General features: G+C 44.2%; 2 protein-coding genes across 3 annotated transcripts; one reads left to right on the forward strand and one right to left on the reverse strand.

Moving 5' to 3' along the window:
• Nucleotides 1-772: 772 nt before the first annotated feature.
• On the reverse strand, nt 773-7,158 carry prodhb (proline dehydrogenase (oxidase) 1b). Its single transcript, XM_049763800.2, has 14 exons — nt 6,733-7,158; nt 5,480-5,682; nt 4,620-4,645; nt 4,227-4,334; nt 4,056-4,120; nt 3,862-3,978; nt 3,714-3,793; nt 3,475-3,556; nt 2,650-2,742; nt 2,413-2,559; nt 2,167-2,342; nt 1,936-2,034; nt 1,763-1,851; nt 773-1,378 (listed from the first exon to the last, which is right to left on the reverse strand). Exons 1-14 carry the CDS (start codon nt 7,021-7,023, stop codon nt 1,188-1,190), a joined length of 1,767 nt encoding a protein of 588 aa, XP_049619757.1. The 5' UTR covers nt 7,024-7,158; the 3' UTR covers nt 773-1,187.
• A 1,179-nt stretch (nt 7,159-8,337) lies between these two features.
• On the forward strand, nt 8,338-23,530 carry scarf2 (scavenger receptor class F, member 2). 2 transcript variants are annotated; one of them, XM_068650204.1, is made up of 11 exons: nt 8,338-8,933; nt 10,948-11,006; nt 11,346-11,447; nt 11,783-12,302; nt 13,314-13,532; nt 14,036-14,164; nt 14,492-14,595; nt 15,692-15,806; nt 16,108-16,205; nt 18,954-19,106; nt 20,028-23,530. In XM_068650204.1, the coding sequence occupies exons 1-11, from the start codon at nt 8,824-8,826 to the stop codon at nt 21,218-21,220; spliced, it is 2,802 nt and encodes a 933-aa protein (XP_068506305.1). In that variant the 5' UTR covers nt 8,338-8,823; the 3' UTR covers nt 21,221-23,530. The 2 variants fall into 2 exon arrangements, with proteins under 2 accessions (XP_068506305.1, XP_049619518.1); XM_049763561.2 differs by having other exon boundaries at nt 8,339-8,933; nt 18,951-19,106.
• Nucleotides 23,531-24,310: the final 780 nt, after the last annotated feature.

Below are 24,310 nucleotides of genomic sequence, written 5' to 3' on the forward strand. Positions count from 1 at the left end.
GCTGCTTTGAATGAGTCTCCTGACTTGTGGCCTTTCCCACACAAAATTATCTTCCTAACTAAAAACTGCAGCTGTCTGTAAGAAGGAATTTGTTGGCCAATGAATGGCCAAAAGGCACCTCTTGCATTAAAAAAGAACACCATTCTTGATTAAACCAATAGAATATAAGACTGGCAGGAAAATTATATATATATATATATATATATATATATATATATATATATATATATATATATATATATATATATATATATATATATATATATATAGTGTGTGTTTAAAAGACAAAATAAAGGACATTTATTATTGAAGTAGACGATCTACTAGCTGAGTCTGTTTTGAGCTGAGCTCACTCACAACCCAGTGGCCACGTCATTAGGTGCACCTGCGCAAAATAATGAGATCCGATACAAGACCATTTAGCGTATCAACAATTCTGCCTCTGCGACGTTAATAAGGTTTCGTTACCGAGAGTGAGATTTACTTCCGCCAATTATATTAGAACGGTGGCTCTAATATATATTTTTTTTAACTGCGTCATCGCAACACAGCCTGCATTGGCATTCTAACAACAATAACTATGTAAAATAATAAAACCGTGCCACTAATTTGCACATGCCAGTATTGTCTTGGGCCAAGATAAAAAGGAGCACGCAGACTTACAGGCATTTGTATAAAAAATAAGATTCTGAGTACTGCGCACAAGGCACAAATCAACATTAGCCACGTAATGAGGATACATTGGCTCGTGAAAAGGCTTAAAACACACATATACATCTGAGTGTCCTTTATTTTAAAAAATGGATGAACAACACAGATAATGCATTTATTAGCATTGAAATAAAACCTCTTAGTTGTGCGCGTTGTTGTCCTTGCGCGTGATGAATAGGTGCGTGAAAAGGAACGACCGCCCAGGACTTGTTGACATTTTCACGAGTCCAGTCGGAGCACTTAAGATGCCCACTTGATTGATACGAGTGCTTTGCAGACAAAAGGAGGGCGAAATGAAGAATGGACATAAATGTAAAGGGGGATGGAGCATGTGGGAAACATCAGCAAGTGATGGGGCTGTCACAGCATTGGGAGAAATAAAAGAATGAAATACACGACAGAGAAATATAAAGACAGGAAGGAGACGGCAAGAGAAGAAAACTTGACCCAAGTTCTTTTTTTTTTTTTTACTGCTTTCAGTATAGTGGCTGATAGAGAAGCTCCCTGGAGGCCAATCTGCGTTTGAGCTCCTTCCACAACAGTTCTCTTTCCTTTTGGGCACCCTTCATGAAGCCTCGGTTCTCCTGGGCCCTCCGACTCAGGTAGGGCATCACCTCGTTCACTGGGCCGTAGGGGACGTACTTGTAGACTGGGAAACCCGCCTGGCCTGGGGTTGCAAGTCAAATGGAAGAAGACCAAAAGGGGAAATGTAAGGTGCGGCTATTATTTTTGTCCACTAGAGGTCACCATCCGTAGTATCTGTGACTGAATGCGCGTGACTTGAAAAGACTTGGCTAATCCGTTAGCCACTTTGAGGTCACGTTCAGACTAGCGAGGCTCATAGAACATATTGTAAAGGTGTACAACATATATAAAGAACATATATAAAGTGAGGCACCTTGGCATTGACGAGGTGCCTCACTTTATATATGTCCCCCCGTGGGCCTGCGATCCGCGGTCGTGGTCAGACAGCCAATTCTCACGAGGCGGAATTTGGACTTGAATATGTCGTCAGGTTAGCTGTGACTCCGTGTATGTGTGTTTCGCTCACCTAGCGGGAAGCTGATCTGATCACACATGCCCAGGAGCTGGCCAAAGAAAACTTTGTTTTCTCTGGGCAATAATGCTAGCTCGTTCATTCTGAAGGCCAGATAGAAGAAAGAAAAAAAAAAAAACTGAGATAAGCGTTACTAAAGATTCACAAGAGGCAAAGTTCGAATGTACCTCCGCAAAGTGTGTTTCACTGTGTCCTCATTGTGGGAAGCCACCATGACATTGGCGTTCCTGTGGCGGGCAATCTCATCCAGTACGTAATCCAAACATCTGAATAGAAGAACATTTAGATGAACAACAACAAAAATCATGTATACACTTTACGATCATCAGTTTTACAAAACGATCAAGCTAGTTAAGCTTATGAAATCAGGACATGCTTCCTTTTACTTTCACGCTTACCTGTGGTACATGACGTTGGTGGTCTCGTAATCAGGGTTGATGGGGTCCTCGTAATCAAATTCTAACGCCCTCTCCCGCTCCTGGTGCATGTAGGCCCCTCGCACCAGCTTGGCGGCAAAATGCCATCCCTCGCGCCGAGATAACTCGACCGCCAACGTTAGGTTGTCAAAAGCGTCCTGCGCACAAACGCTGAAGCTCACCAACTCAAGTTCTCACGGCCAGTTTACATCGATTGTGCTTTGCCACCTTCAAGTAGCATTGGTAGGTGTTGAAGATGACCGGCTTGTCTTTGTTGTAAACATTTTGCATTTGCAGTGTTAGTCTGTTGATGGCCGGCTGCATGTAGGTCTGTTCCGCATCCACCATCAAGCGGACGCCGTTCTTTACAGCGTGCTGCGTTAAAAAAAACAAAAAGGCACTACTTGTCACCACTATGTTTGACACATAGTAATCAAATAGTAGTGTCAGGCTCTGACAGATGACCTCAGCTAAAGTCTCCATACGCTGCAATATCCTTGTCATTTGTCCCTCCTCCTCGGCGCTGAAGTCTTTTAGCAGCGGCTCCAGTTGACCAAGCTGAGCAAACAAGCAAGAAGAAGAGCATTAGATACTAATGGCTCCTAATGGAATGACAAAGACAAGGTAGTAATTGAACTCCTTATCATTCGCAAAGTGTGATTCCATTAGTATAATTACCTCCGCCCAAGGCTCAAAGGCAACAGGTGCGGTTTTATCGATCGGTTTGTCAGGGTCAGCTCGGTACAAAACGCACGGCGGGTTTCCATTTTGGTGATCGTCTGAATGAGGGTGTTATCTCATTTTTTGATTTGTTGCGATTGAAGTCATTATAGAATTTCACTTCAGAGCTCAGCCGCAATTTTGCGAATATTGTGTGTGGATGTCACAAGATGGCGGCATGGTGAGGATCATAATGTACCAACAGCATGCAGCTAGCATGTACACAATCATGAGTAGTTAAACGAGTCAATACAATCATTACATTGATAGTATTAGCTAGCACATTAGCCAAAATAACGCGCTAGCACCAACGAATAAAAACAAAACCATCTTCACATGAGGCTCATTTACTATCATATTAGCTATCATACTAGCCAAAGTAACATGCTAGCACAAATTATTGTCTTATCATTACACTCACCTTACACAAATGACGTTATTATGGTAATGTATGGAAATTGTAACGACATAGTAGACTGCACAGACTACCGGCTCCATTAGAGAGAAGCAAATACATGTCCAAAGTCTTGCTCCGCTGAGTTTTGACTTCTGTATTTCAGCATGACTGACCTGAACATTGGGGACTACAAGCAGGTCTGCCAGGTTTGCTCTGTCATCAAAGAGGCGCTCCCAATCCAGGAGGTCAATAGTTCTGCCAAAACAGAACATCAACAATATGACAAGCGTCCATAAAAAGGCTGTTTTTCAGCCGTTTACGGTTTAGCTAGGAGATATCTGTGTCATACAGAGCATAAATCGCAGATATTAGATCCTGTTGGACTTTTGTGTTTTTTCAGTTAGGATCTCACCCTAACCCTGAAGCGTCCTCACTCCGTGCAGTCAACGCATTGTAGAAGTCATCGTTCGCACCCACACTGCTGAAAAATTCCTTCATGGATACATCGGCATTAAAAATGTAGCAACCTAACAAGCTGAATGAGAGAATAATCAAGTCACCTGCATCTGTTTAAGATCCAACTTTTGCTCCAAGACATCTACGCTATCTTTACGCTGCTTGGATGCCAAGAAGGTGAAAAACCGGCGCCATTTCACAAGGATCTCAGAGAGCTGGAGCTTGAAGAACAAAGATACCAGGTGAGCAGAAAGCTACAACAAGAAGGGTCATTATTTTGATATCTGAAACATCCCACCAGGAATTGAGGTCGGCCCAGGGCGGTCATTTTGATGGCAGAGAAGCCGTCCATTGAGCTCCCTCCTATGTTGGATAGACTTCATTGTATTATTTTCACAGCATTTTATTTAAAAAAAAAAAAATCCCATAGCTATGTCTTAGCTTAATGCTAACAAACAACTTTGCTTACCAGATGCCTGGATACATTTCATGAAGGTTTCCATATGTTGGTCGCATTTGCTTTCATCTGCGTAGAAATATGTTTGGGAGCCACCAATCGTGTTTTTGTAGTTCTCGCCTGACGGTGACAAAAACAAAAGTACCTTCAGTCGAACAGATTCAAGGCTCATTGTTGGCTATTATTATATCATGAAAGCTGCCCGTTTCGTTCTTTTTTTTTCTATTCTTTAAACCCAAAAGCCATTTTTGTCTGACTTAAAAAAAAATTAAAAAAGGAACAACAAAATGTATGAGACAGAGAATGTGCTTTTTATGGACAGACATTTTAAACCAATTGTACCTAATAAAGACGGCAGTGTACTATCAAATTGTGTGCAAGACAACTGAGTGTGAGGTGACTCACCTTTATCTCCACCGGCTGCACTTGAGCTAAATAAAAAGAAATAAGAGAATGAATCAATTCAACAATTAGAGTTTGATGTGCAACATTTGATCTACACTGCTTCAGCTGTTTTCTTCACCTTATTTTTTTGTAAGCAGGATCCCAGTAAACATATGCAACCAATTAGTTATTTTGAACACAAATTTATTCCATGTAAATATTCTAGGCAAGTACATTTGTACAAATTCTTGTGATAAAATGGAGTTGGAGCCTTAGAATTGTGGGGGTTTGTATTTTCTTTTTTTTTTTTTTAAGGACACCCTGACTTGGCCCCCCCATGCAAGGAAAAAAACCCTTGCTCCGCCAGTGGTGGTGAAAGCATCTTTTTTTCTTCATCGTAAATTGGGGCCGATCCCAAATAGCAGTCAGCGTTAGCACAAAACATAGAAGACATGGTACGCTCAAGAGCTCACTGGGCTACCTGATGTTTGTCTGTGATGTGTGGAACATTTGAACTTGAAGTCAGCTGTCAGCTTACGTCAGCGTCACTTCAACACTTGTACGGCTCGCTTTCATTTTGACCTCCATTAAACATTTGACGTTATAAGAGAATGAGGCATTGTTCAAAGGCGGTGCTGCGTACCTTCTGAAGGTCCAAAGGGAGCACTCACATGTTTGCCATGAGCGCCTCATGTGACAAAATTCCCAACATGTCCTGTATCTTGAAATGTCAAGTTATAGTTTGTATATGGCGTCAATATTTGGGGGGAATTAGTTCAGCTGCTCCTAAAATAATAATGCCACCGAATTAAATTTCCCAGAACCAATACGACCGTTACCGAAAAAAGCTGTCCCGAATATTTTGGCTGCAACTTTCTTACTGTATCTGTGGCTCCTCCTCCTGGCTGATGTCCTCCTCCACACTGTAGTCCAGTACGGAGCCAACACCGAAGGCCAGGTTCTTCTGAATGAGCGGCCTGATGGCTTTGTGATCCTCGCCGGCCACAAACTGACCGTAAAAGGTCATTTTCATCAGCTGATCAAAGGCTTTCCGACCCAACACCTTCTTCCCGAAATCCATTATCTGAGCAGAGATAGATACAGGTGATGTAACCTGAGAGCTTTCATGAATCATTTAAACACATTCAGTCTGGTGAGTTGGAAAGAAACACTGCGGAGCCGTTTTTGTTTTTTGTTTGTTTGTTTGTTTGTTTTTGCTTCGCTTCCCGGTTAATTGAATATTCTAACATTGCGGTACCAGTGACGCCTGATCACGAATGTTTGACAATACTCGGATGATGATGGGAGACGCTTCGGCGCTCACGTCACTCACAATGTCCCTGCAGCGACTGGTTGCGCCTCGACATGTTTTGAAGGCATCAGTCTTGCCTGACAAAAGTGCTTGCGGAAGACTTTTAAAGCAGCCACACGAACCTTAATGAGGAAGAGAAGCCAGGTAGAAATTCTTCTATAACAAGGACACGTAAAAATACGTAACCCCTTCAACTCAGCCAGTAATGTGATATATATATACGTATACCTCATGAATATAGAATAATACAGCCTGCAAACGAAAAGATTCTGGGATTGACTCCAAGTTCACTGTGAACCTGAACAGAATGAAAAGTGCAGCGACACCTCCGAAATCAAACGCGGTACATTCTGTGATGCTTTTTTGAATTAGAATTTGCACTTTTTTTTTTTTTTTTTTTTAACTCCTTCACTGCCGGTCCAGTTCAAATAGATCTGTGACGTCTGTAGCCGTCATTGGCAGAGTTAGAAGACGCAACAAAGTGAATTGCTTTTAAATACGACATTATACACGTTGAACGTTCTCCAGTGTAGAAAATCCAAAAGATCTGCCTTGGCTAGTCTGACTGGACAACTGTGACGAGAGGGTGAAGCTAAATGAAAGTAGCGTGTGCGCAAATGGGGACGCCGACCTGCCTGGAAAAACAAGTTGTAATTTGAGAGGTGCGTTTTACGTGCTTGCCTGAGGTTCACACGCAACCTGAAGTTGTTTTGTACAGTACAGCAGATAATATATGATATTTTGTTTAAAGCCAACAAATAAATAGATCATACAACATGAAAAAAGTTTGCAATGGCATTAGGGGCCAGGGTAAAACTTTACCTCTTGATTCTTATCAACCAGGAAGTCAAAGGAGCACATTTTGAGAACCAGCAGACTTCTCAGGAGCTCCAACGAGTCCTTGCTCTTATAAGCCTCTCTGGTTTGCTCAAAATCCACAGGTATCCCACCGCCGGCCCGTCCCGAACTGCCACCACGTCCATTTCGACGACCGCCCACGTCCACCTGCGTGTGTTGGGCTTGGCTGCCAGGGAGCCGCGGTCTTGAGCTGCTGAGTAGCCGCCTGAGGGGCGCCTCAGCCCGGGCTCGCGTGACAGCTACAGCCGGTAACATTAGAGAACACCGCTCCAACGAGCTCCGGCGTGTTTTGAAACGCCGAGGGGGCTCGTCCTCTCGTTTGCATCAGTGGGAGTGTCTGCGTGATGCAAAGTTGCTTTGCTGACTTGCAGCCTTGACGCACACACATGCACTAGTTACTGTAATGATTTCAACCCAGAAAAAGGCAAAAGTAGTTCTCAAAATAATTGCGCAAGATAGGACAACAGGAAGGAGGGGTAAAGAGAAGTTGTTAGTTTTTTATCGGAAAGAGCGTAATGGACAAGGAACTTGCCCCAAAAGTCACTTAAACTAGAATAATAATATATCATATGGTTGTAAAAGAATGAACAACATCTGTAACTGAGGGTGCCTAAGCTTGGGAGTAGTGCAGGGGCGTGTAAAGGCCGATGGGGTGAACTGCCGCCCCCTTCCCTCCCCTCCCTAAAATAAATCACTCCAAAATAGACTCAGTCGTAGTTTTCAGCTTGTTTTGCTCTTTGCGTGGGTACAGTCTTCCTATTTTTAAAATGCCATTAAAACAACAATGCATGTGATGATGACCTTTTAATTGCCACCAAAGTGTACATAATGAAGCAGCACACGATCACATTATGCTTTGCAACGGCTTCGTTTAAAAATCCATCTGGGAGGTATATCTTGTTTTAAGACATTTTGCGGGGGATCATTACCTCCGCCAAGGAGGGTAATGTTGTGTGTCTGTAAGCACTAAGTACTTAAATCACTGCAGGCTTGTTTTCATGGAGCCAAAAAAAGGCCATTAAAGCCAAAAGTGTGAGTGAGGCTGTGTTAAGACAACATTGCGCAGTGTGCTTTGTGTCCCCCTGCTGGTACATTCAAAAACATCATTCCAAAATTACAGTATTGCACTGAATCTCTATCATTTGATTTGAAACATGCATTAAAGTACAATTATTATTTCAATTTTATGTGCAATCCAGTTGAATTCAGTTCAGTTTTTTCCTTTACCTACATTGAATGTTTATAATGTTCAAACGTTTTGGTGCATTGGTTGAGTACGTTACATTTCCATTTATATATATGTGTGTGTATAATTTTTGGGGGGGGTGTCAAAGTTTGAAAGTCACTGCCGCAGTGTCATCAGTAGGGGAGGCTATTGCCTAACCCCAAGATGTGTCAGTGATGCGCAACAGCGCCTAGAAACTACAAAAATGTTCCACATCATAACAACATTGGTCAATCGGGTGTAATATTTTTTATTATCAGAAGGCTCAAATTACATTACGATGCTTTGTTTCATAACTTAAGAGTCACGTGTTGCAGTTTTGCGTCCATAAGTTAGAGGGCAGGGCAGCGCAGGGCAGGGCAGGGCAGATCAGATCAGATGGTGCGGCGCGCACGCTATGTAAATTTGGTGGCGCACACAGCCAAAGACAGAGTAACAAATCAGGAATTTCCCTCCTGCCACTCCTGAGAGCTCAAGAGAGGACAAAAGTGAAGTAGCTCTCCTCAGAGGGCCACGGCCAAAACTGGACCTTCTACTTTTGTACTTGATTTGACTTTCCCACCTCGGTTCGTCATAAGGAAGGGAAGTGTGACTTTTTCTTACGTCAAAGTTTTGCACGCCGCCCTCATTTAGTTCATGGAAGTAACGGTGCAGCATACGAGGAGGAAAAGTGACTTCTTTCATTTTGCCAAGTTTGGAATCATTCCGGATGGCGTTGTAGGACTTTGGAACAACTCATTTGGAGAAAGATTTGGATGAAGTGCGCCAAAGCAAACTTTGTGTGTGGAATAAAAAGAAGAGGCGTCTAGAAGGATGCTGCTGCTTGTACGATGGAAGTGAAGAACTTTTTTGCTTTTGTGGCGGTGGTTTGTCTCGTTTTTAGCTTCGCTGAGGGTCAAAAACTGCGTCCCAAAGGCAGAAATGTGTGCAAAGTTGCTGGGTAAGAGCTTCGCGTGAACGGCTCATTTGAATGATGGCGGAAAACAACGCACTTTTTTTTCTTTTTCTTTTTTAACTTTCTTCCTCTGTGTTTTGTCATGGTTCTGCAAAACTACCAATTTGCATAACATTTCAAGTGTGAGCGTTTCTACTTTGTGGCGCAAATGTGTTTGTTCAACTCCAACACGAGCTTTCACTTGTGAGTTGAAACACTCGGTTGTTTGAAACTCAAAAGTCTTTTATTTGCTGTATTTTATTTAAAGCGCTTTATTTCGAGCGGTTTTTCCACAGTCCAGTTGATCGCTGTAGCAGCGGCAGCAGCGGCTGCAGGAGGAGGAGGAGGAGGAGTCCGTTGCTTGCAGCGGTTTTACGGACAGATGTGTACATCTGCGTGGAGCCGTCTTTTCGTTGTACGACAGGGGGGGGCGCTGTTGTTAATCCAGCGAGAAAAACGATAGCGTTTTCCAAGTGTTGCAATGACGCCGCCAAATCATTTCACACCCCTCCAACCCATTTGACACGTGCTCGTTGTAAAAATGCTACTTCTAGCTGTTTCATGACATAGAGATTGATTGTGATGACCCACCAAGCTTGACTTTTTGCCCCACATATTTGAGTCCTCACTATTTTGGGTTTGCTTTGTGTGGTTATTTCCAGCACAGGCCTGTCCCACTTCACCACCTCTCTCTCGTTTGTCATCTTGCCCTTCTATTCTATGGCTGCGCCCGCCACTCTCGGCTAACTTATTTTCTCCGCTGCACCCGTTATAGTATGTTCTTTATTTGCTCTGACCGCAGTCGAATGAATGGGGGGAAGCAGTTAAGCGTTTATCATCACATGTCAGCGTTTCCAGGGCCACGTCTTTGCCTTGTTACAAAGTCAACTGTTGAATGTCAACGATGCCTTCAGCACTCACTGGACCCTCTGGCTCCATATGGGAACGCTTGTGACGAGTGAAACATTGATATAGGGAAAGCGGTTTGTTTTTTAATCACTAAAACAGCCATCAAGGGTGTTTTATTTGAACAAATTGTCTTTTCACTCTAAGCCAGGACGTAAAATACGTCCTCCAAAATGGAAGACTAAAGAATAGCACCCAGGTTAAAAGGTCAGCAAGGGTCAACCGTGTACACACACGTTTGTAGTAGTTTGTCATGATTTGGAATAGCGCACTTGCACAGAATAAGTCGAATCCAGGCACCATAAAGTCAGAGAGGCATGCTTCCAAAAAGTCCTCTTTCATTGCAAGGAAAAGCAAGCGGAGGTTGATCTTTACCACACGCCTATTTGTCAGAATTGAAAAAAACAGCGTCACTCCCTGCACGCTGACGCTGAAGCCAGCTGCCATCTTCAAACACTCAAGGGGCAGCCGATGCGTTGCAGAGGCCTCGCAAAGGTCGCTGTCGTGGGAGGAAGAGGAGACAAATCTGTCCTTTCCTGACAGAGCCCCAAAAAAATGGCAGCAAAGTGTTATATATTTAGACTCCTTCACTGTTTTCTCTCCAAAAGGTTAAAGAGGATGATAAACACAGAGAGAGAATTACTATTGGGAGGGTTTTTGAATGTGCCGTTCTGATTCCGACGTGCACTCTGAAATCAGCTGGGTCAAAAATAACCGCATTTGGGTCCAAAAAAGGGGCGGAGCCAAATTGTCAACGATTGACCCACAAACAAATTTTGTACAAAATTTTCTGGATGCTTTGTGGCTTATTCTTTTTTATTATTTTTGACCCAAAAAGTGTCGCATTCCCTTTTTCAGCCATATTGGGTTATATTCATTTATTTTTAAAAAACTTTTTACACTGCATGATTGATATAATTGGACCACCATGGGCTCAGCATGTGCATCACACTGATAAGGCACGCCTTCAAGTGTTTGATCTCTCCAGATGTGAGCAAAAGAGTCGGGTGCGGTCGCAGCAAATGTCTGTATGTTTCACAACAGGTGCCTCATTAACCCCCGACCCTGACCCAACCCCCTCGCTCTTATTTACACTTTGGGAATTCTTTTGCAGGTCTCCGGGCTTGGTGTGCTGCAGCGGCTGGGCTCAGCTAGGAGATGAATGTCTCAAACGTATGTAGCAAGACCACGGAATGAAATGTATTGATTTATTATTCATATATCAGAGAAGCATGCTGTTAATAATCCTGCCAAATTTAAATGATTAAAAAATCTCCCATGTACGTATATAAAACGAGGCTGAAAAATGAGTTGTACTTGTAGCAATTTTTTTTCATGACTCAACATCCCTGCGCTTCTGTCTCTAGTTTTATGATGAAAATATATGGCGGGCCGATAAAAATGCGCAACGTGCTACAAATAATCTCCAGCCCGACCAAACTGTGGACACCTCTGGCGTTGATGCAATCGGGACGTGTTTGAATAACGCAGCCGCTTTTTGTTTTCTCTAAGCTCTCTGCCAAGGCAACTTCACCTGTAAGGAAAACGAGGTGTGTGTCAGGCCTAACGAATGCCGCTGTCGTCATGGGTACTTTGGAGCGAGCTGTGACACAAGTAAGTCACCGTACACTACCTTGTCAATATTTTTTCCATTTACATTCATTCTGTATAAAAGTCCTAGGCCACTTTTGATTTTGGCTTAGGAGTCAGTAGTTAGCTTAGCTCGCTAACTGGCAGTATTATGCAATCAATTCTTGCCCAAAAAGTCTTTAAACAGTTAATGGCCTCTCCCACTTGACGTTTACTGTCAAAATAAACGCAAAACAAACAGGATTGTGTATTTAAAACAACCTCAAGAAAGTTTGTTTAGCTTAATGCGAACAAACAATGCAAAAGAGCAAAGACGGGCCAGCAAACCGAGTTGTCAACTGATGTATGTCTCCAAACAGAGTGTCCGGCCCAGTTTTGGGGTCCGGACTGCAAGGGCAAATGTAACTGTCACCCCAACGGTCAGTGTGACGACTTGACCGGCAAGTGCACGTGCAACCACAACCGCTGGGGGCCCAACTGCGAGAACTCCTGCATGTGCCAAAAGGGCAAATGCGACCAGGACACGGGCTTCTGCACGTGTCACCCGGGGGTCTGGGGCCCTCAGTGCAACAACAACTGCTACTGCAGCGTCAACTCCATGTGCGACCCGATGACGGGACGCTGCCTGTGCAGTCCCGGCTGGACGGGGCGGAACTGCGCCATCCAGTGTAACTGCAACAACTCGCCGTGCGACCAGTTCACCCAGCGCTGCCAGTGCCGAGAGAGGATGTGGGGCCCCAGATGCGAGCGCTACTGCCAGTGCGTCCACGGCAAATGCAACCCGGCGGACGGCTCGTGTACCTGCACGCCGGGCTACCGTGGCAAGTTTTGCAGAGAGCCCTGCCCGGCTGGCTTCTATGGACAAAACTGCAGGAACAAGTAAGGAACCGTTTGAGCCGGACGGAATGCCCTTCTTGTAATGAAAGACTCTTACTGGCAAATCTTTTTGTAGTCGTCGTTTAATCGGAATAAAATCGGAAAATAAAAATCGACCCAAATCCAAGAGCAATAGACTAGAATAGTGAAGTGGCATTTTCCTACATTGTGAGGTGTATCCGATTTAACAACATAAAGACCTGAAACGTAGCAATAAAAAGACCAATATAAACCCCCAAAAAAGTTTGAGTTTGAATTCATTTAAGTGCAGCATTTTGTGTTCTCCTCGCTAAGAGCTTTTATAAGATGCCTCAATTGTACACTACATAAAAACACAGCCTTGAGCGGTGTCAAGTGGTTTATATTATTTAAAAAGAGTTAAGCCGTCCAATTAAAGTTGAGTGCACAGTGACGACGGCAGCACCGATGAGAACAAAACCATTTCCGCATCCTAAAAAGCATCAGCTAAATCGCATGCGCCAGGAGGTCGTAATAAAAAGGAGCTCGTACTGGCAGTAGCAAAGTAAAACGCAAAACAGACTTTAGTAATGAAAAGAACAATCCGAAAAATTAGATGGAACCCAAATTCCGTTAAGTACATGGTGGCAACAGCCAAGAGGCTAAATCAAGTGCAGGGAACGTTCCGTTGTACAGATGCTAAACGTTTGCGCACCTTATGCGCCGTACTTTTATAGTTTCAGTAAGATGTGAAGATATACGGCGCAGCTGATAACCCTTAAAACAGACTTAATGGGGCTGATTTGGGAATGGGTGTTTGCATTATCCCCTAACCGTTAAAAAAAGCCATTTCGGCCTTAAGTGATTTACCTTTCATGGACTGCGCACCAAGTACCATTCAGACGCTATAAACCCAAAAAGAATCAAGTTACAATTCAATGTTATTCGTCTCATTAAACCATCATCGGCGCAACGCGGCTTTAAATCAACCTTGTGGCCATCTGCTTCATTATAACTGGCTCGCAATTTGAGAAATTCCAACTCATTGTTCCTCAGGTGCGGCCACTGCAAAGGCCAGCAGCCGTGTAAGGTGACGGAGGGACGCTGCGTCACGTGCGAGAGAGGCTGGAACGGAACACGCTGCGACCAGGTCTGCTCCAAAGGCTACTTTGGAGAAAACTGCCAGGAAGTGTGTCCCGTCTGTAAGGACGGCCATCACTGTGATCACGTTCAGGGCAAGTGCTCGCACTGTAACCCCGGCTGGATTGGGGACAGGTAGGAAGGCATTTCTCCCCTCCCTCGAATATGCGAACAGCAGGCGTCGAAACCTTTGATTATATCGAGAATCAACCCGCTGGGCGGAAAGACGGTGGAGATAGGGGTGCAACCGGACTCGTGACTGCATTTCAAGGGAATAATGGAAGGAGCTGCTTCGATTGGCTAAAATTGAAGTCAGCTCTGACCACTCCCACAGCGGCGCAGCCCTCCCTCTTACGGTTTGAAATGAACGACATTGAGTCCGAAATTGATATTCCCCAAAAATTTCAGCGCAGCTCCTGAAGCCAATGAAAAGGAGTCAATACAAGGGGGAATCTTGAATCTTGGAACGATCGACACGTCCGCCAGATAGAAAATCCGCTAAAGTTTAAACACGGCAGCGACTTTAACTTGTAGCCGCAGTAATAGTAGTGCAGCGAGTGCAATGACGCCCTGCCCTGCGACTCACGCGCTGAGCTTGCTAATGACCACCCTGCTTGCGTTCTTCTTTTGTGTGACAGGTGCGAAGTGCGATGCCCCAACGGCACGTACGGCGACAATTGTGACAACAACTGCAGTCACTGTTTCAATGGAAACTGTCACGGCGTCACTGGAGAGTGCCTATGTGACAGAGGATTTTACGGAACCTAGTAAGTGGCCAGCATCAAAAAGCGTTTTGCCCATTCTTTCAAGGGGTATTTTCATCATAAGCGAGATTGTCGATAGCTTGTCGCTAGCTGTCGCTGGTGACCACCAGGCTGTAAAAGAAAACTCAGTATTCTGTATTCATTATAAAAGACGTCATTAACAAAAGAATAAACAATGTCACAGGTGAGCCACTTCATTTTCTGCTTTTCAGACAGAAAAGAAAAGAAAAGAAATCCACCGCAGCTGTTTCCCTGCTGATGTCATTAAAAAGTGCTTGAATTTGCTCTCGTTGTCCAAAAAGTGAGTGTTAAACAACGCTTGTGTTCCAGCTGCAATATGACGTGTCAACCTGGACAATATGGAGTCAACTGCAACCAAAGCTGCTCTTGCCACGACAAGAACTGCGACCCCGTTTCTGGTGCCTGCTATCTCCGTAAGAAAATAGCATTGCTTTCCGATTTGCCCTCAAACGTGTGTGTGCTTATGTGATTGAGACGAAAAAAATGTTTTCTTCAGATGTTCAAAACTCCATAAGCCCCCTCCATCTGAACTGACTCTTAAGTGACTAACATTTGGCTGTACACGCAGTCCCAACAAACAACTTCTGCAGCCTGTAGTGGGAGACTTTACACAGCAAAGTCCTTGATAGCTTTTCCAGACTGGTGTCGCGGTGCGCTGCGTTTTTTTTTTGGCACCTTTCCCGTCCAGTCAGAGCAATAGGAAGGAAGGGGATGGAGAAAAAGGGAGAAGAAGGATGAGTGGACTGTGATGGCAGCAGCCAGGGAGGAGACATTGTTGAAAAGGGCTCAAGTGTCGCAATGGCAAGCTAGCTAGCGGTGATCAAGTCAGACCTTGTGATGGCCTCAAGCATCTTCCTGTCCTTTATTCCCCGACTGTGAATAACTAGCAGTGACCACACGCCACAACAATTCATCTTGTTTTTATGGGACCTGTAAAAGCCCGAGGGACAGCACAAGTTACCTATTAAAGCCGCTATATGGAACTTGATCGCAAGCCACGCTAGCTTTGTACTAGCATCTCGGCCGTTACCGTGGCCCTGCAAATCAGTGACTTGAGCTTAGCGTCCAGTGCGTACGCTCATTCGGCAATTAAGCAGCAATCAATCGAAAATAAAGATCATCAGCATGCTTTCATGGACGGCCACAGAGATCTGAGAATATTTACTGATGAGAGGCGGAAAAAAAATGTGTACAGTTTTTGATCAAAGTAGCAAAACAATCAGTCCATTATCAAAATAATTACCAATTAATCAATTAGTCGTCGATTAATGGAATAAGTGTTGCACCTCTGCTGTAATTTGCAACGCCTGTTCAAATATTTGCAAAAAGATCAGTCGATATTAATATGTTTTGCGGATGTTGGAGGAAGCCGAAGTACAATCTGGCCCAAGGGAGTGACACGGGTGATGTGTTTTCACTGGATGGTTTTTAATTTAGGCTTTCCATTTTTTTTCCTGCACCGCACGATCCCGAAGTCATCGCGTCTCCTTTTTTTTCTTTTTTTCGCAGAGCCTAACCAACGGATGGGCGTGATCGCGGCCGGGACACTCGTCTCCTTTTTGCTGATCGTCCTGTTGTCCCTGCTGTGCTGCTGCTGCCTTTGTCGACACAAAGATGACCACAAGTGAGTGACGCATAGGTGTCGGTTGCTCAAGTTTGATTCCCAGTTGTCTCTTATGAAACAAAAAAAAAAAAAAAAAAGGGATGTGGGATTGTTATTGTCTCACCAGGTGGCATCTTATGAGGGGCTAAATTCATGTAAAGTGCAATTGAAGTGTTTTACGTGTTGATAATGCTGCATAAGGAGCAATGTGAGCAAGCCTCAACGCAGGGGCCAAGTCCAATAAACCTTCTTTTAAATGATTCATTTAGATTTCCATGCTGTCATCCTAGCTCAGATCTAACCCAGACAACTCTTCCAACAGCAAAAAAGCCAAGCGGATCCTGTGCGGGCGATTTAGCCGAATCAGCACTAAACTTCCCCGTATTCCACTGAGGAGACAGAAACTGCCAAAAGTAGATGGTAAGCCCCAAAACTTTTGTTCACATCCCACACTGAGCAGCCAGACATTGTCTGTCTTTTTCTTTTTCTTTTTTCAACTATGCTTTCTGGTGCAAAAAAAAAAAAGAAAATCACATCTTTTGAATCCTTTTACTTTATTCCAAACGTCAAACTTCAACAGTGGCACGTTTTATTTTTAGTCCTTTCTAGGGTGTGGGAATATATATATATATAAATTATATATAATATAATATATTTATTTATTTATTTATTTATTTATTTATTTATTTATTTATTTATTTATAAATTCCCTGACCTACATTTGCTACGGCAAAAAGTCCGAGTGATGAAAGAGTTAAAAGTGGATGACCTAGTTTCTTTTCCACGTCTGAGCAGCATGCGCTTCCTAAGTGATCCAGCTGATTATTTAAGCTCCAGTCTGACTCCATTGTGACCTTGTTCTGCGCCGAGACAGGCATGTCTTTGTCATCACATTGTTGGATATCAAAAGCGCTTGTTTGGAGAGGAACGAGTCTCTACCATAAAAGTCAGGAAAAGGAGAAAACCCAGTCCCTCTTTTTTTAACAGAAAAATGCTATGTAGCGTTTACAGCGCCATTAAAGAAATATGCGGAGCCTTTATGAATGTTTCCAAACGCAAAGATTTTTTTTTTTTTTTTTTAAAGGCTTTATTATACTTGCTGGTTTGTCCTATGCATCATTTTGGGCCACAGAAACTTGGCTGCCAGCCTTTAGAAACTCTCGACTGAGGCTTCGCAGTCCTTCACACACACATTCCGGAGGGGGCCCGACGGGGCTGGAAACAGGAAGTGGTCAAATTTACCCCAGCCCGTGTCAGAGCTGTGATTTATCCCCGCCAGGGCCAGTGGCAACAGATGTGGCAATGTAGAATGAAAAAGGAATGGGGCGGGAGGAGGGGCGACGTTTGCTTACTTGCAAGGGGAACACTCGAGTGTGTCACCGAGCCCCCTCCTGGCATCGCTAAACACGTCGGCTTTACTTTTTGGCATGCCGCTAGAAGCATATTTACCCCACGCCCTCCCTCCACTTTCACGTCGGCCGAGCATTCCTCGCATCCTTTAGCGTCCAAATGTTTCCTCACGGATGAGTGCTTGAGTAGAGCGCCACCCCATTTTTTTTTTTTTTTTTTTTGATTCCCCCTGCAGCTGGATTAATCCCAGGACACTTGACCGGGATTGCAGATGTGTGCATTTGTAGCAACATTCCACTTCCACTTTGGCCCCTTAATTGGCCTATAAAGTGAGCTGCAAACATTCTCACACCCTTAAGACGTGCTCCCTCTGAAAAACATTGCTCTGGTTCAACTCATGTTGTTTCGCATTTGAAAACTAAATACTATGTAAATATTTAGCTCTAAAATCAGCAGTTCCCAAATATTTTGGAAAAAAACATGTTTGTGTTTCTTTACCGTTACGACATGTCCCTATTTGCATAGCCCGGCATTAAATTCTAGCTTTTTCTTTCAAATGGAGCCCTTTCCCTCATTGAGCAACTGTGCAGCTGCGACGTGTCAGTAATGCCTTTTAGTGTGGACAAGGATCTCAACGGCGTCCAGTCTGCAGAATAATCCGTCCCTCAGGACCCTCGAGGCTTATTTTCAAGAGCGCCATGCATAGTGGATCACGTTGCAAATTGTCCATGTGTTGTCTTGTTGACGAGCGTAACTGCAGTGCTTGCATAGAGGAGCTGCTCTGCATTCCTTAGTTCCTGCGGATGGGCTATCGTTCGAACAAGGAATGTCTCACATTCAGTCCCCTTAGCTCACAAATGAGGACACACAAAGTCTCTGCAACGCAAGCAAACGACACATTTGACATGCTTGTGTTGGATTAAGGCTGGAAAGGAAAAATAATGATTTTTTTTGTGGGAAAACAATGAAGTGAATGTGGCTCTCCACAAAGACATCTTCTTAACAACCCTGACAAATCTGATCGATTAAAAAAGTATTAATAGAGGCTACAAAATCACGATGAGAGGTGCTAGTCATTTGTTAGCTAACAAGCTAACACCCCTCCACGGCTCCTATTGGCCGGCAAATGAGCAGCAGGCTCGTCGTCCGTGGCGTCACCTCATGTCTTGGGAATTTAAATAACACCACCAAGCTGGGCTGTGAATTGAGGCATACAGGGAAGATGCATTTCGAACATAGACATTTCTGCCTCTACATAATGTAAAGGCAGAAATGGGACACGTATTCAATAAATAGTACTACCATAATACTCTGAACTTCAGAGGCGTATCTTTCCTGAAAGTTGAAGTCAAAAGTCAGAAATGTATGACCTCACAGTGGTTTGGCTTCATAAATCCCATTGTGGACACATAGTGCGTAGTAACAATAAAAAAAATCACATCTGTGTATGATGCTTCCTTCAAAGGATCAATATATTCTTTGTAGTCTGTTACAATTTGGAAGTTGTTGTGAGAGTTCGACAAGTGTTGTATTTGTGTCATTGGTGGTGCTTAGCTACATTTCAGTTTTGCTGCCGTCTCCAAAGCAGTTGATCCGTAGTCATCCGCCAACTTACTGATGATGGCATGTGGCATCAATCACCATTTACCCCAAAAAAAAAAAAAATTCTGAAAATCACACCCACTCTGTTAACTGACATGTAAAACCATTTGCTAGCGCTGGGCAGCCGTTGGGAGAGCAGAGTGTTGTTCTTGTAACGTGGTACAATAGCCTCTCGCTGACCCCTGAGCTTCTGCGTTTGCTTTGTGTTGTCAGTAGCCCACCACGACCCCGAGCACAATTTCAACTGCAGCTTCATCGAGCCCCCCTCTGTAGCCGAGCAGCCCTCCCCTTCCTCCTGGTCCTCCCAGGAGTCCTTCTCCTCCTTTGAGAGCGGTGACGAGGGCCCGGTTTACTGCGTGCCCCATGAAGGTGAGTCATCGGCAGGAATAAATAAACACATTGCTTATCTGCACTGACGCACATGTATACATGCTTAATGTGTTGTTGGCATGAGAAGTGCCTCCCCCCACTCACACATGCACAAGGTTTGTGAAGATCCCCCGATGCGGTGACTCATTCACTTCTGCAAATCTCATTATGTGAGCCGTGCCTCTCATCATGTGCCATCGGTGTCTTACTTTGAGAGGGAGAGAGAGAGAGAGAGAGAAGTCTAAACAGGAAACGGTATGGTCAAGTCAGCATGTGGCTGGAATCCAAAGAGAACTTCTTGATGTTGGGCAAAGAAAAAAGATTTCCATCACTTTCCATGCAGGAAGTGCTGGATTTGTTGGATTTTGCACGCTCAAGTTTCCTTATTCTTTCCAACATAAAGGGTTTATGAGGAATTAGAAGACTGATCATATCTGACGGGTCAAATCTCTCTCTTCCCATTCTCACGTATGTCTGCACGTCAAGAAGTCATTGCTGACAAAAGGAAAATCTTAAAACGGGATCCACCGAAGCCAAATAAAAGACTTGGGTCCCCCTCCAGAACCAGAAACTGCTATTTTATTATTTGGAAGCCCTTGAAAAAATATCCCGTTTGGGCCCCAGCACTTGAAAAACTATTTTCATTTATTTCCGCCTTACCAAGGAAAAATGCGTACAATCCTGCTAAGGCTATGACATCATAAACATTGAGCTGCCTGATTATCATTTTGATAAGCCTTTTCATTTGCATTTGGTGAGATGTTATCCCTTTCGAAATGACACTCCTTTAAAAGAGCGCATCGGAATCACACATTGGCATCTCAAGAGAGCAGAGTCACCACTCAGGAACGTTTCCAGTGACCCTATTAACCAGCATCACCTGACTAAATAATGTATTTGACGTATGTCAATGTGCCACAGAATCGGTGAACGAAAGCAAGGAGAAGCACAGTCCGGAAAGCGAGAAGCCTGAAGCCGCCCCCGCTGATGAGGATGCAGGAGAGTACACCTCCCTGAAGGACACCGGTGTCATGAAAGCGGAGGGCGGCGATCCACCCACCGTAAAGTCCTCAGACAGCGAAGGTTCCACCAGCGGTTCCGAGTACGCGGCCGCCACCCTTTACGCCCGTATCGCCCGTCTCTCCAAACAGTCCAAAGAGGATGACAACAGCGGCAAAGATGGGGACTTAGCGAACCCAGAGTACAAGCGCAACGGAAAGCCGCCGCCGCCGTCACCCGGTCGGCCCAAACCCCGGCCGCCGGACCCTTCGACCAAGCCGAAGGTATCGTGGATCCACGGAAGCACTCCCCAGCCGGACCAGCAAGGACAGGGGGCCACCAAAGCACTTTCCGTTCCGAAAGAGAAAAAGCGTAGCTCCAGTGACGTCTCCGCCAAGAGCGAGAAGAGCAACGATCAGCAAAGGAAGAAGGAGGGTGACACCAACAGCTCACCCAGTAAACACAAACCTCTGCGAGGCAAGAAGTCTGGGGATGGCCACAGCAGTCCCAGTCACATGGAGCACATCAACGGCGTGGTTCAGAACGCCCTCAGGAAGATCAGTCATTTCCACAGCCCTTCGTCCGACAAGAAGAGCGCCGATACGTCCAAAGAGACCCCTAAGGAACCCCCTAAGAGCCCCAAGGTCATCCATCCCCACATGAACTCTGAGGCCGCCACACTCCTGGCTGCTCAGCTCAAGGAGAAAACCCAAAGCATCAACAGGAACGAGGGGACGGGCCTGACCAAGACCAACGGACTATCCACGCCCAAGGGAACCCGGGAGAGGCCCACACCTCCGCAGAAAGCCAAGAGGACCCCTTCCACCGGCTTGAACCAGCAAGGTGCCACGAAGCCGCTGATTCCCACCTCCAGCAGCCTCCAGAAGATGGTGGCGCCCATCACCACTGACCACGGGAGCCCTGAAGCCAAGAGCCCGGAAAAGCAGGACTTGAACGGCTCGAGGCCGGGGGACCCGTCGACGGATGCTACGCCCAAGAAGACTCCCATTAAAAAGCCTCCGAGGAAGAAAGGCAAGGAGGCGACTTTGGACACGGCAGAGAGCAAAACACCGCAGCAAAAGACAGCCATCATGCCACCCCAGATTGTCAAGTAAGTGCCTTTTCGGTCACAAATTGGCAGCAAAGAGACAAAACGTGCATTTGTTGGACACTGACACCAGAACCTGCCGTTAATGCTACATTCAAGAAAACCGGGACCTCGGTCTGTCTGACCTATTTCCAAAGTCAAATACAAATCTGTCAGCCACTCGTGTCGCGGGGGTGCATGGCTTCGAACTCGAGTTGTAATCTGTTGTACTTTTTCTGACGTCATAAATGTGCAACTTTCTCGTTTCCTGGAATGCAGACTTCGTCAAACCAGTAGCGTTCAGTTTTTCACGTACTTTTCACAGGTACTCGTCGTACCGGCGGTTCCTTCAAAAAAATGACAAACTTATTCTCAGATTTCTGTATGCGCGATTTTAAAAAGCCAAATAGTTTATTGCCAACCAAATGATATTTTGCACATGCAATTCACAAAAGCGGAATTTACAGTCATGCTTGCCGTCCAGATGCTCGTAACCTATAAACAGAAAGCTCGCGTGCTTTCTCGTGACCTATAATGTTTCACTCGTTCCTAAACTGTGAAAACAAGTTTGAAAAATACTCCAAGTTTACAAAGATAGATTCAGAGCAGATTTTCTCCATTTGGAACGCCATCAATTCACCAGAATGTTGCGCTCGGCTGAGAAATCAACATATTAAGCTGAAATCCTAAGCCGCCGTTGAGCTGCGTGAACTTTTCATCATGCTTATAAAGCATTTTGAAGCATCCATTTTCCAAACCACAGCCATCTGGAGTTTGCGCAAGCTGCATTTAATAAAAGGTAACCTCAAGTCGAATGTTTTGTCTACCAACGCTTGTGTCAAGGGACGGACGGACGGACGACTGTTCTCTCCAAAACAGATCAATGAATGTGATAAGAACCTTTGCTGTTGTCTGTTTGTGTCATCGGGTTATAATAAAGACGCCCCAAAAAATGAATCAAGGATCAGATTGCCATTTAATGCTGAAGAACCAAGCTGCTTTTTTTGGGATGAAACTTAATGGTAGCGTGTTGAAGTGTGCCTCGACTGTGGATCAGTTTAAGCTAGCAAAAAAAAGCTCGTTAGCCCGCGATAGCTTGTTCGCTAGTCTCCGTTGTTTGTTTGTGTTGGTTTGAAGCAAAATGGTGGACTCACAGGTATACTTAAACTGGAATGATTTTTGTTTTTCAAGAGGAAACGGTTCTTTGTTCAGGGTGTTGTTGGATAGCTACGATGAAAGTTTGTCTTTTTAAGGTACAAGTTCCCAAGTTACTTTTGCAGCGTCGTGTATACATTGTGTACTTTTTACTTGTTATCTTTGTAAGCTGTGCTTATATGACCCTCTGTGTTTTTTTTTTCTCTCTGTGTCTTAATGAACTGGCTTTCATGTTAAATCTTACGGAGGACTATGAGGACCACGCTGAAAAGAAAAATTGGGAAATTAAACTTCAATTAACTTAAATGTCAGCTGCTGTCTTTATGGACATCGGATATATTCTTCAAACGATTCTTGTTGATGAAAGCCAAGAAATGAGGTCAATCCGCTTAGTTCGTTCTCAGGAACATGCAAACGTTTGCACAATTACATTTATTCACATTTTGTTGTTTGGCGAACTTTGACACGATGCAAAACAGTTTCAAGATTTAAAAAAAAAAAAGACATTCTGTTTATCGGATGCTAATGTTAGCTAATTTTTGCGTCCGGCAAAACTCACGGCAGCTCGGCTTACCTTTTGCCTTTGATTTATTGTTTGACCACTCACTTTGCGTCCAGACTGCGAATGAACGCCGTTTGACAAAAGTCCCGACCGATTTACAATTCAATCATTTCTTTCGAGTGTTGACCTAATAATCCTTCGTACCGTTTCTTTGTTGTAAAATTCCATTCTGTAATGTTCACAATGTTGTCCTCTGTTACGTTTGTGGAACACTTAACTGCATGATGCAGAGTATAATTTTTATGGCATTAAGAGCTGCACGGGAAAACTGTAACCCCCAACTTGCCCTTTTCCATGCAGTGAACTCATTACAGATGATTGTACAATTGATACCACTGACCTATCATTGCATACATAAAACCGTGACTTGTAAAAATGGCGTGGCAATTTTTCAATTTGACTGGCCCCTGTCTGTTTTTTTTTTTTTTTTTCCTCTCTCAACAGGATGCATTTGTGTACAAAAGGGCCTCAAATGCTTCAACACAGTTAGCAGCTGTAACGTGTTTGTTTTCTTCATGTGCGTGTTTTCAAGTATATTTGTGTGCCGTCATTAAGTCGCTGTTCTCATCATTTACATACCTGGAATAAAAAAATCAATAAAAAAAAAGCAATTCAATGTCACTATTGTGAGACCAACTGTAGCTTTTTATAGGGCATGGAAAAATAGCTAATAACTTGTGTTATCATGAAGAATTGGGAGAAAAGGTTTGAAGGAGCAAATTGTAATTTGTGTCAAGGTTTCAATGACTAGCTGTTGAATCTGTTCTCGATCATTTATTGTGGCCTTCTCGTGGCCGCGTGACCCACATTCAACTTCGAGCCAGCTATTATTCCAAACAGCACTCAGCTTGAACATCTGTACTAAGTCCCAGTGTTGTACCTGAACGCGTTCAATCAACAAAAGTTTATGAACAGCTCGCGGCACCTTTTTTTTTTTTTTTTTGATCGGGGAAAGAAAAGAAACTTATTTTATGAAATTTCAATTATGAAGTGAACAAGTTCATTTTAAAATTTATGAACTGACCTTTGAACTGGTTTGTGTAGTTCCCAACACTGGAGAGAGAGTCCATATTGACTCACAATCCAATAAACGTCTTGATATGTGACCCTTTTCAGGGGTCGACGAATGGCGGCTCTTCAAAGAGGCCAAGGAAATCGGGGGACTGTTAGTTTAGATCACTCCAGAATAGGGGGAGAACAAGAGCTCCTTTCACAGTGGAAACAGTGGAACGTCTGTAATGGGACGCAATCACGCGCTGCATGTATGTCTTGCCGAAGGGAGAGGATACACAAAAGAATGCCTGGAGAGGTCATGTGATTGCTAATTGGAGCCAGAGAGCAAAGCGCTAGCCGGCGTACATTTTCGTCTCTTTCCTTTCTCTGTCCCCCGCTCTGAATTTG

This window comes from Syngnathus scovelli, chromosome 3 (genome assembly GCF_024217435.2).
Source record: "Syngnathus scovelli strain Florida chromosome 3, RoL_Ssco_1.2, whole genome shotgun sequence".
In the NCBI taxonomy this organism is placed as follows: domain Eukaryota; kingdom Metazoa; phylum Chordata; class Actinopteri; order Syngnathiformes; family Syngnathidae; genus Syngnathus; species Syngnathus scovelli.

Bases quoted from the DNA above. Each gene is read 5' to 3' on its own strand.
- prodhb (XM_049763800.2), bottom strand. From the start codon at position 7,023: ATGTTACCGGCTGTAGCTGTCACGCGAGCCCGGGCTGAGGCGCCCCTC. The intron at 5,683-6,732 runs GTAAAGTTTTAC...ATCTCTGCTCAG, and splicing joins TGGTTGATAAGAATCAAGAG to ATAATGGATTTCGGGAAGAA. The intron at 1,379-1,762 runs GTGAGCGAAACA...TTGCAACCCCAG, and splicing joins TCAGATCAGCTTCCCGCTAG to GCCAGGCGGGTTTCCCAGTC.
- scarf2 (XM_049763561.2), top strand. From the start codon at position 8,824: ATGGAAGTGAAGAACTTTTTTGCTTTTGTGGCGGTGGTTTGTCTCGTT. The intron at 8,934-10,947 runs GTAAGAGCTTCG...ATTCTTTTGCAG, and splicing joins AATGTGTGCAAAGTTGCTGG to GTCTCCGGGCTTGGTGTGCT. The intron at 12,303-13,313 runs GTAAGGAACCGT...ATTGTTCCTCAG, and splicing joins GGACAAAACTGCAGGAACAA to GTGCGGCCACTGCAAAGGCC.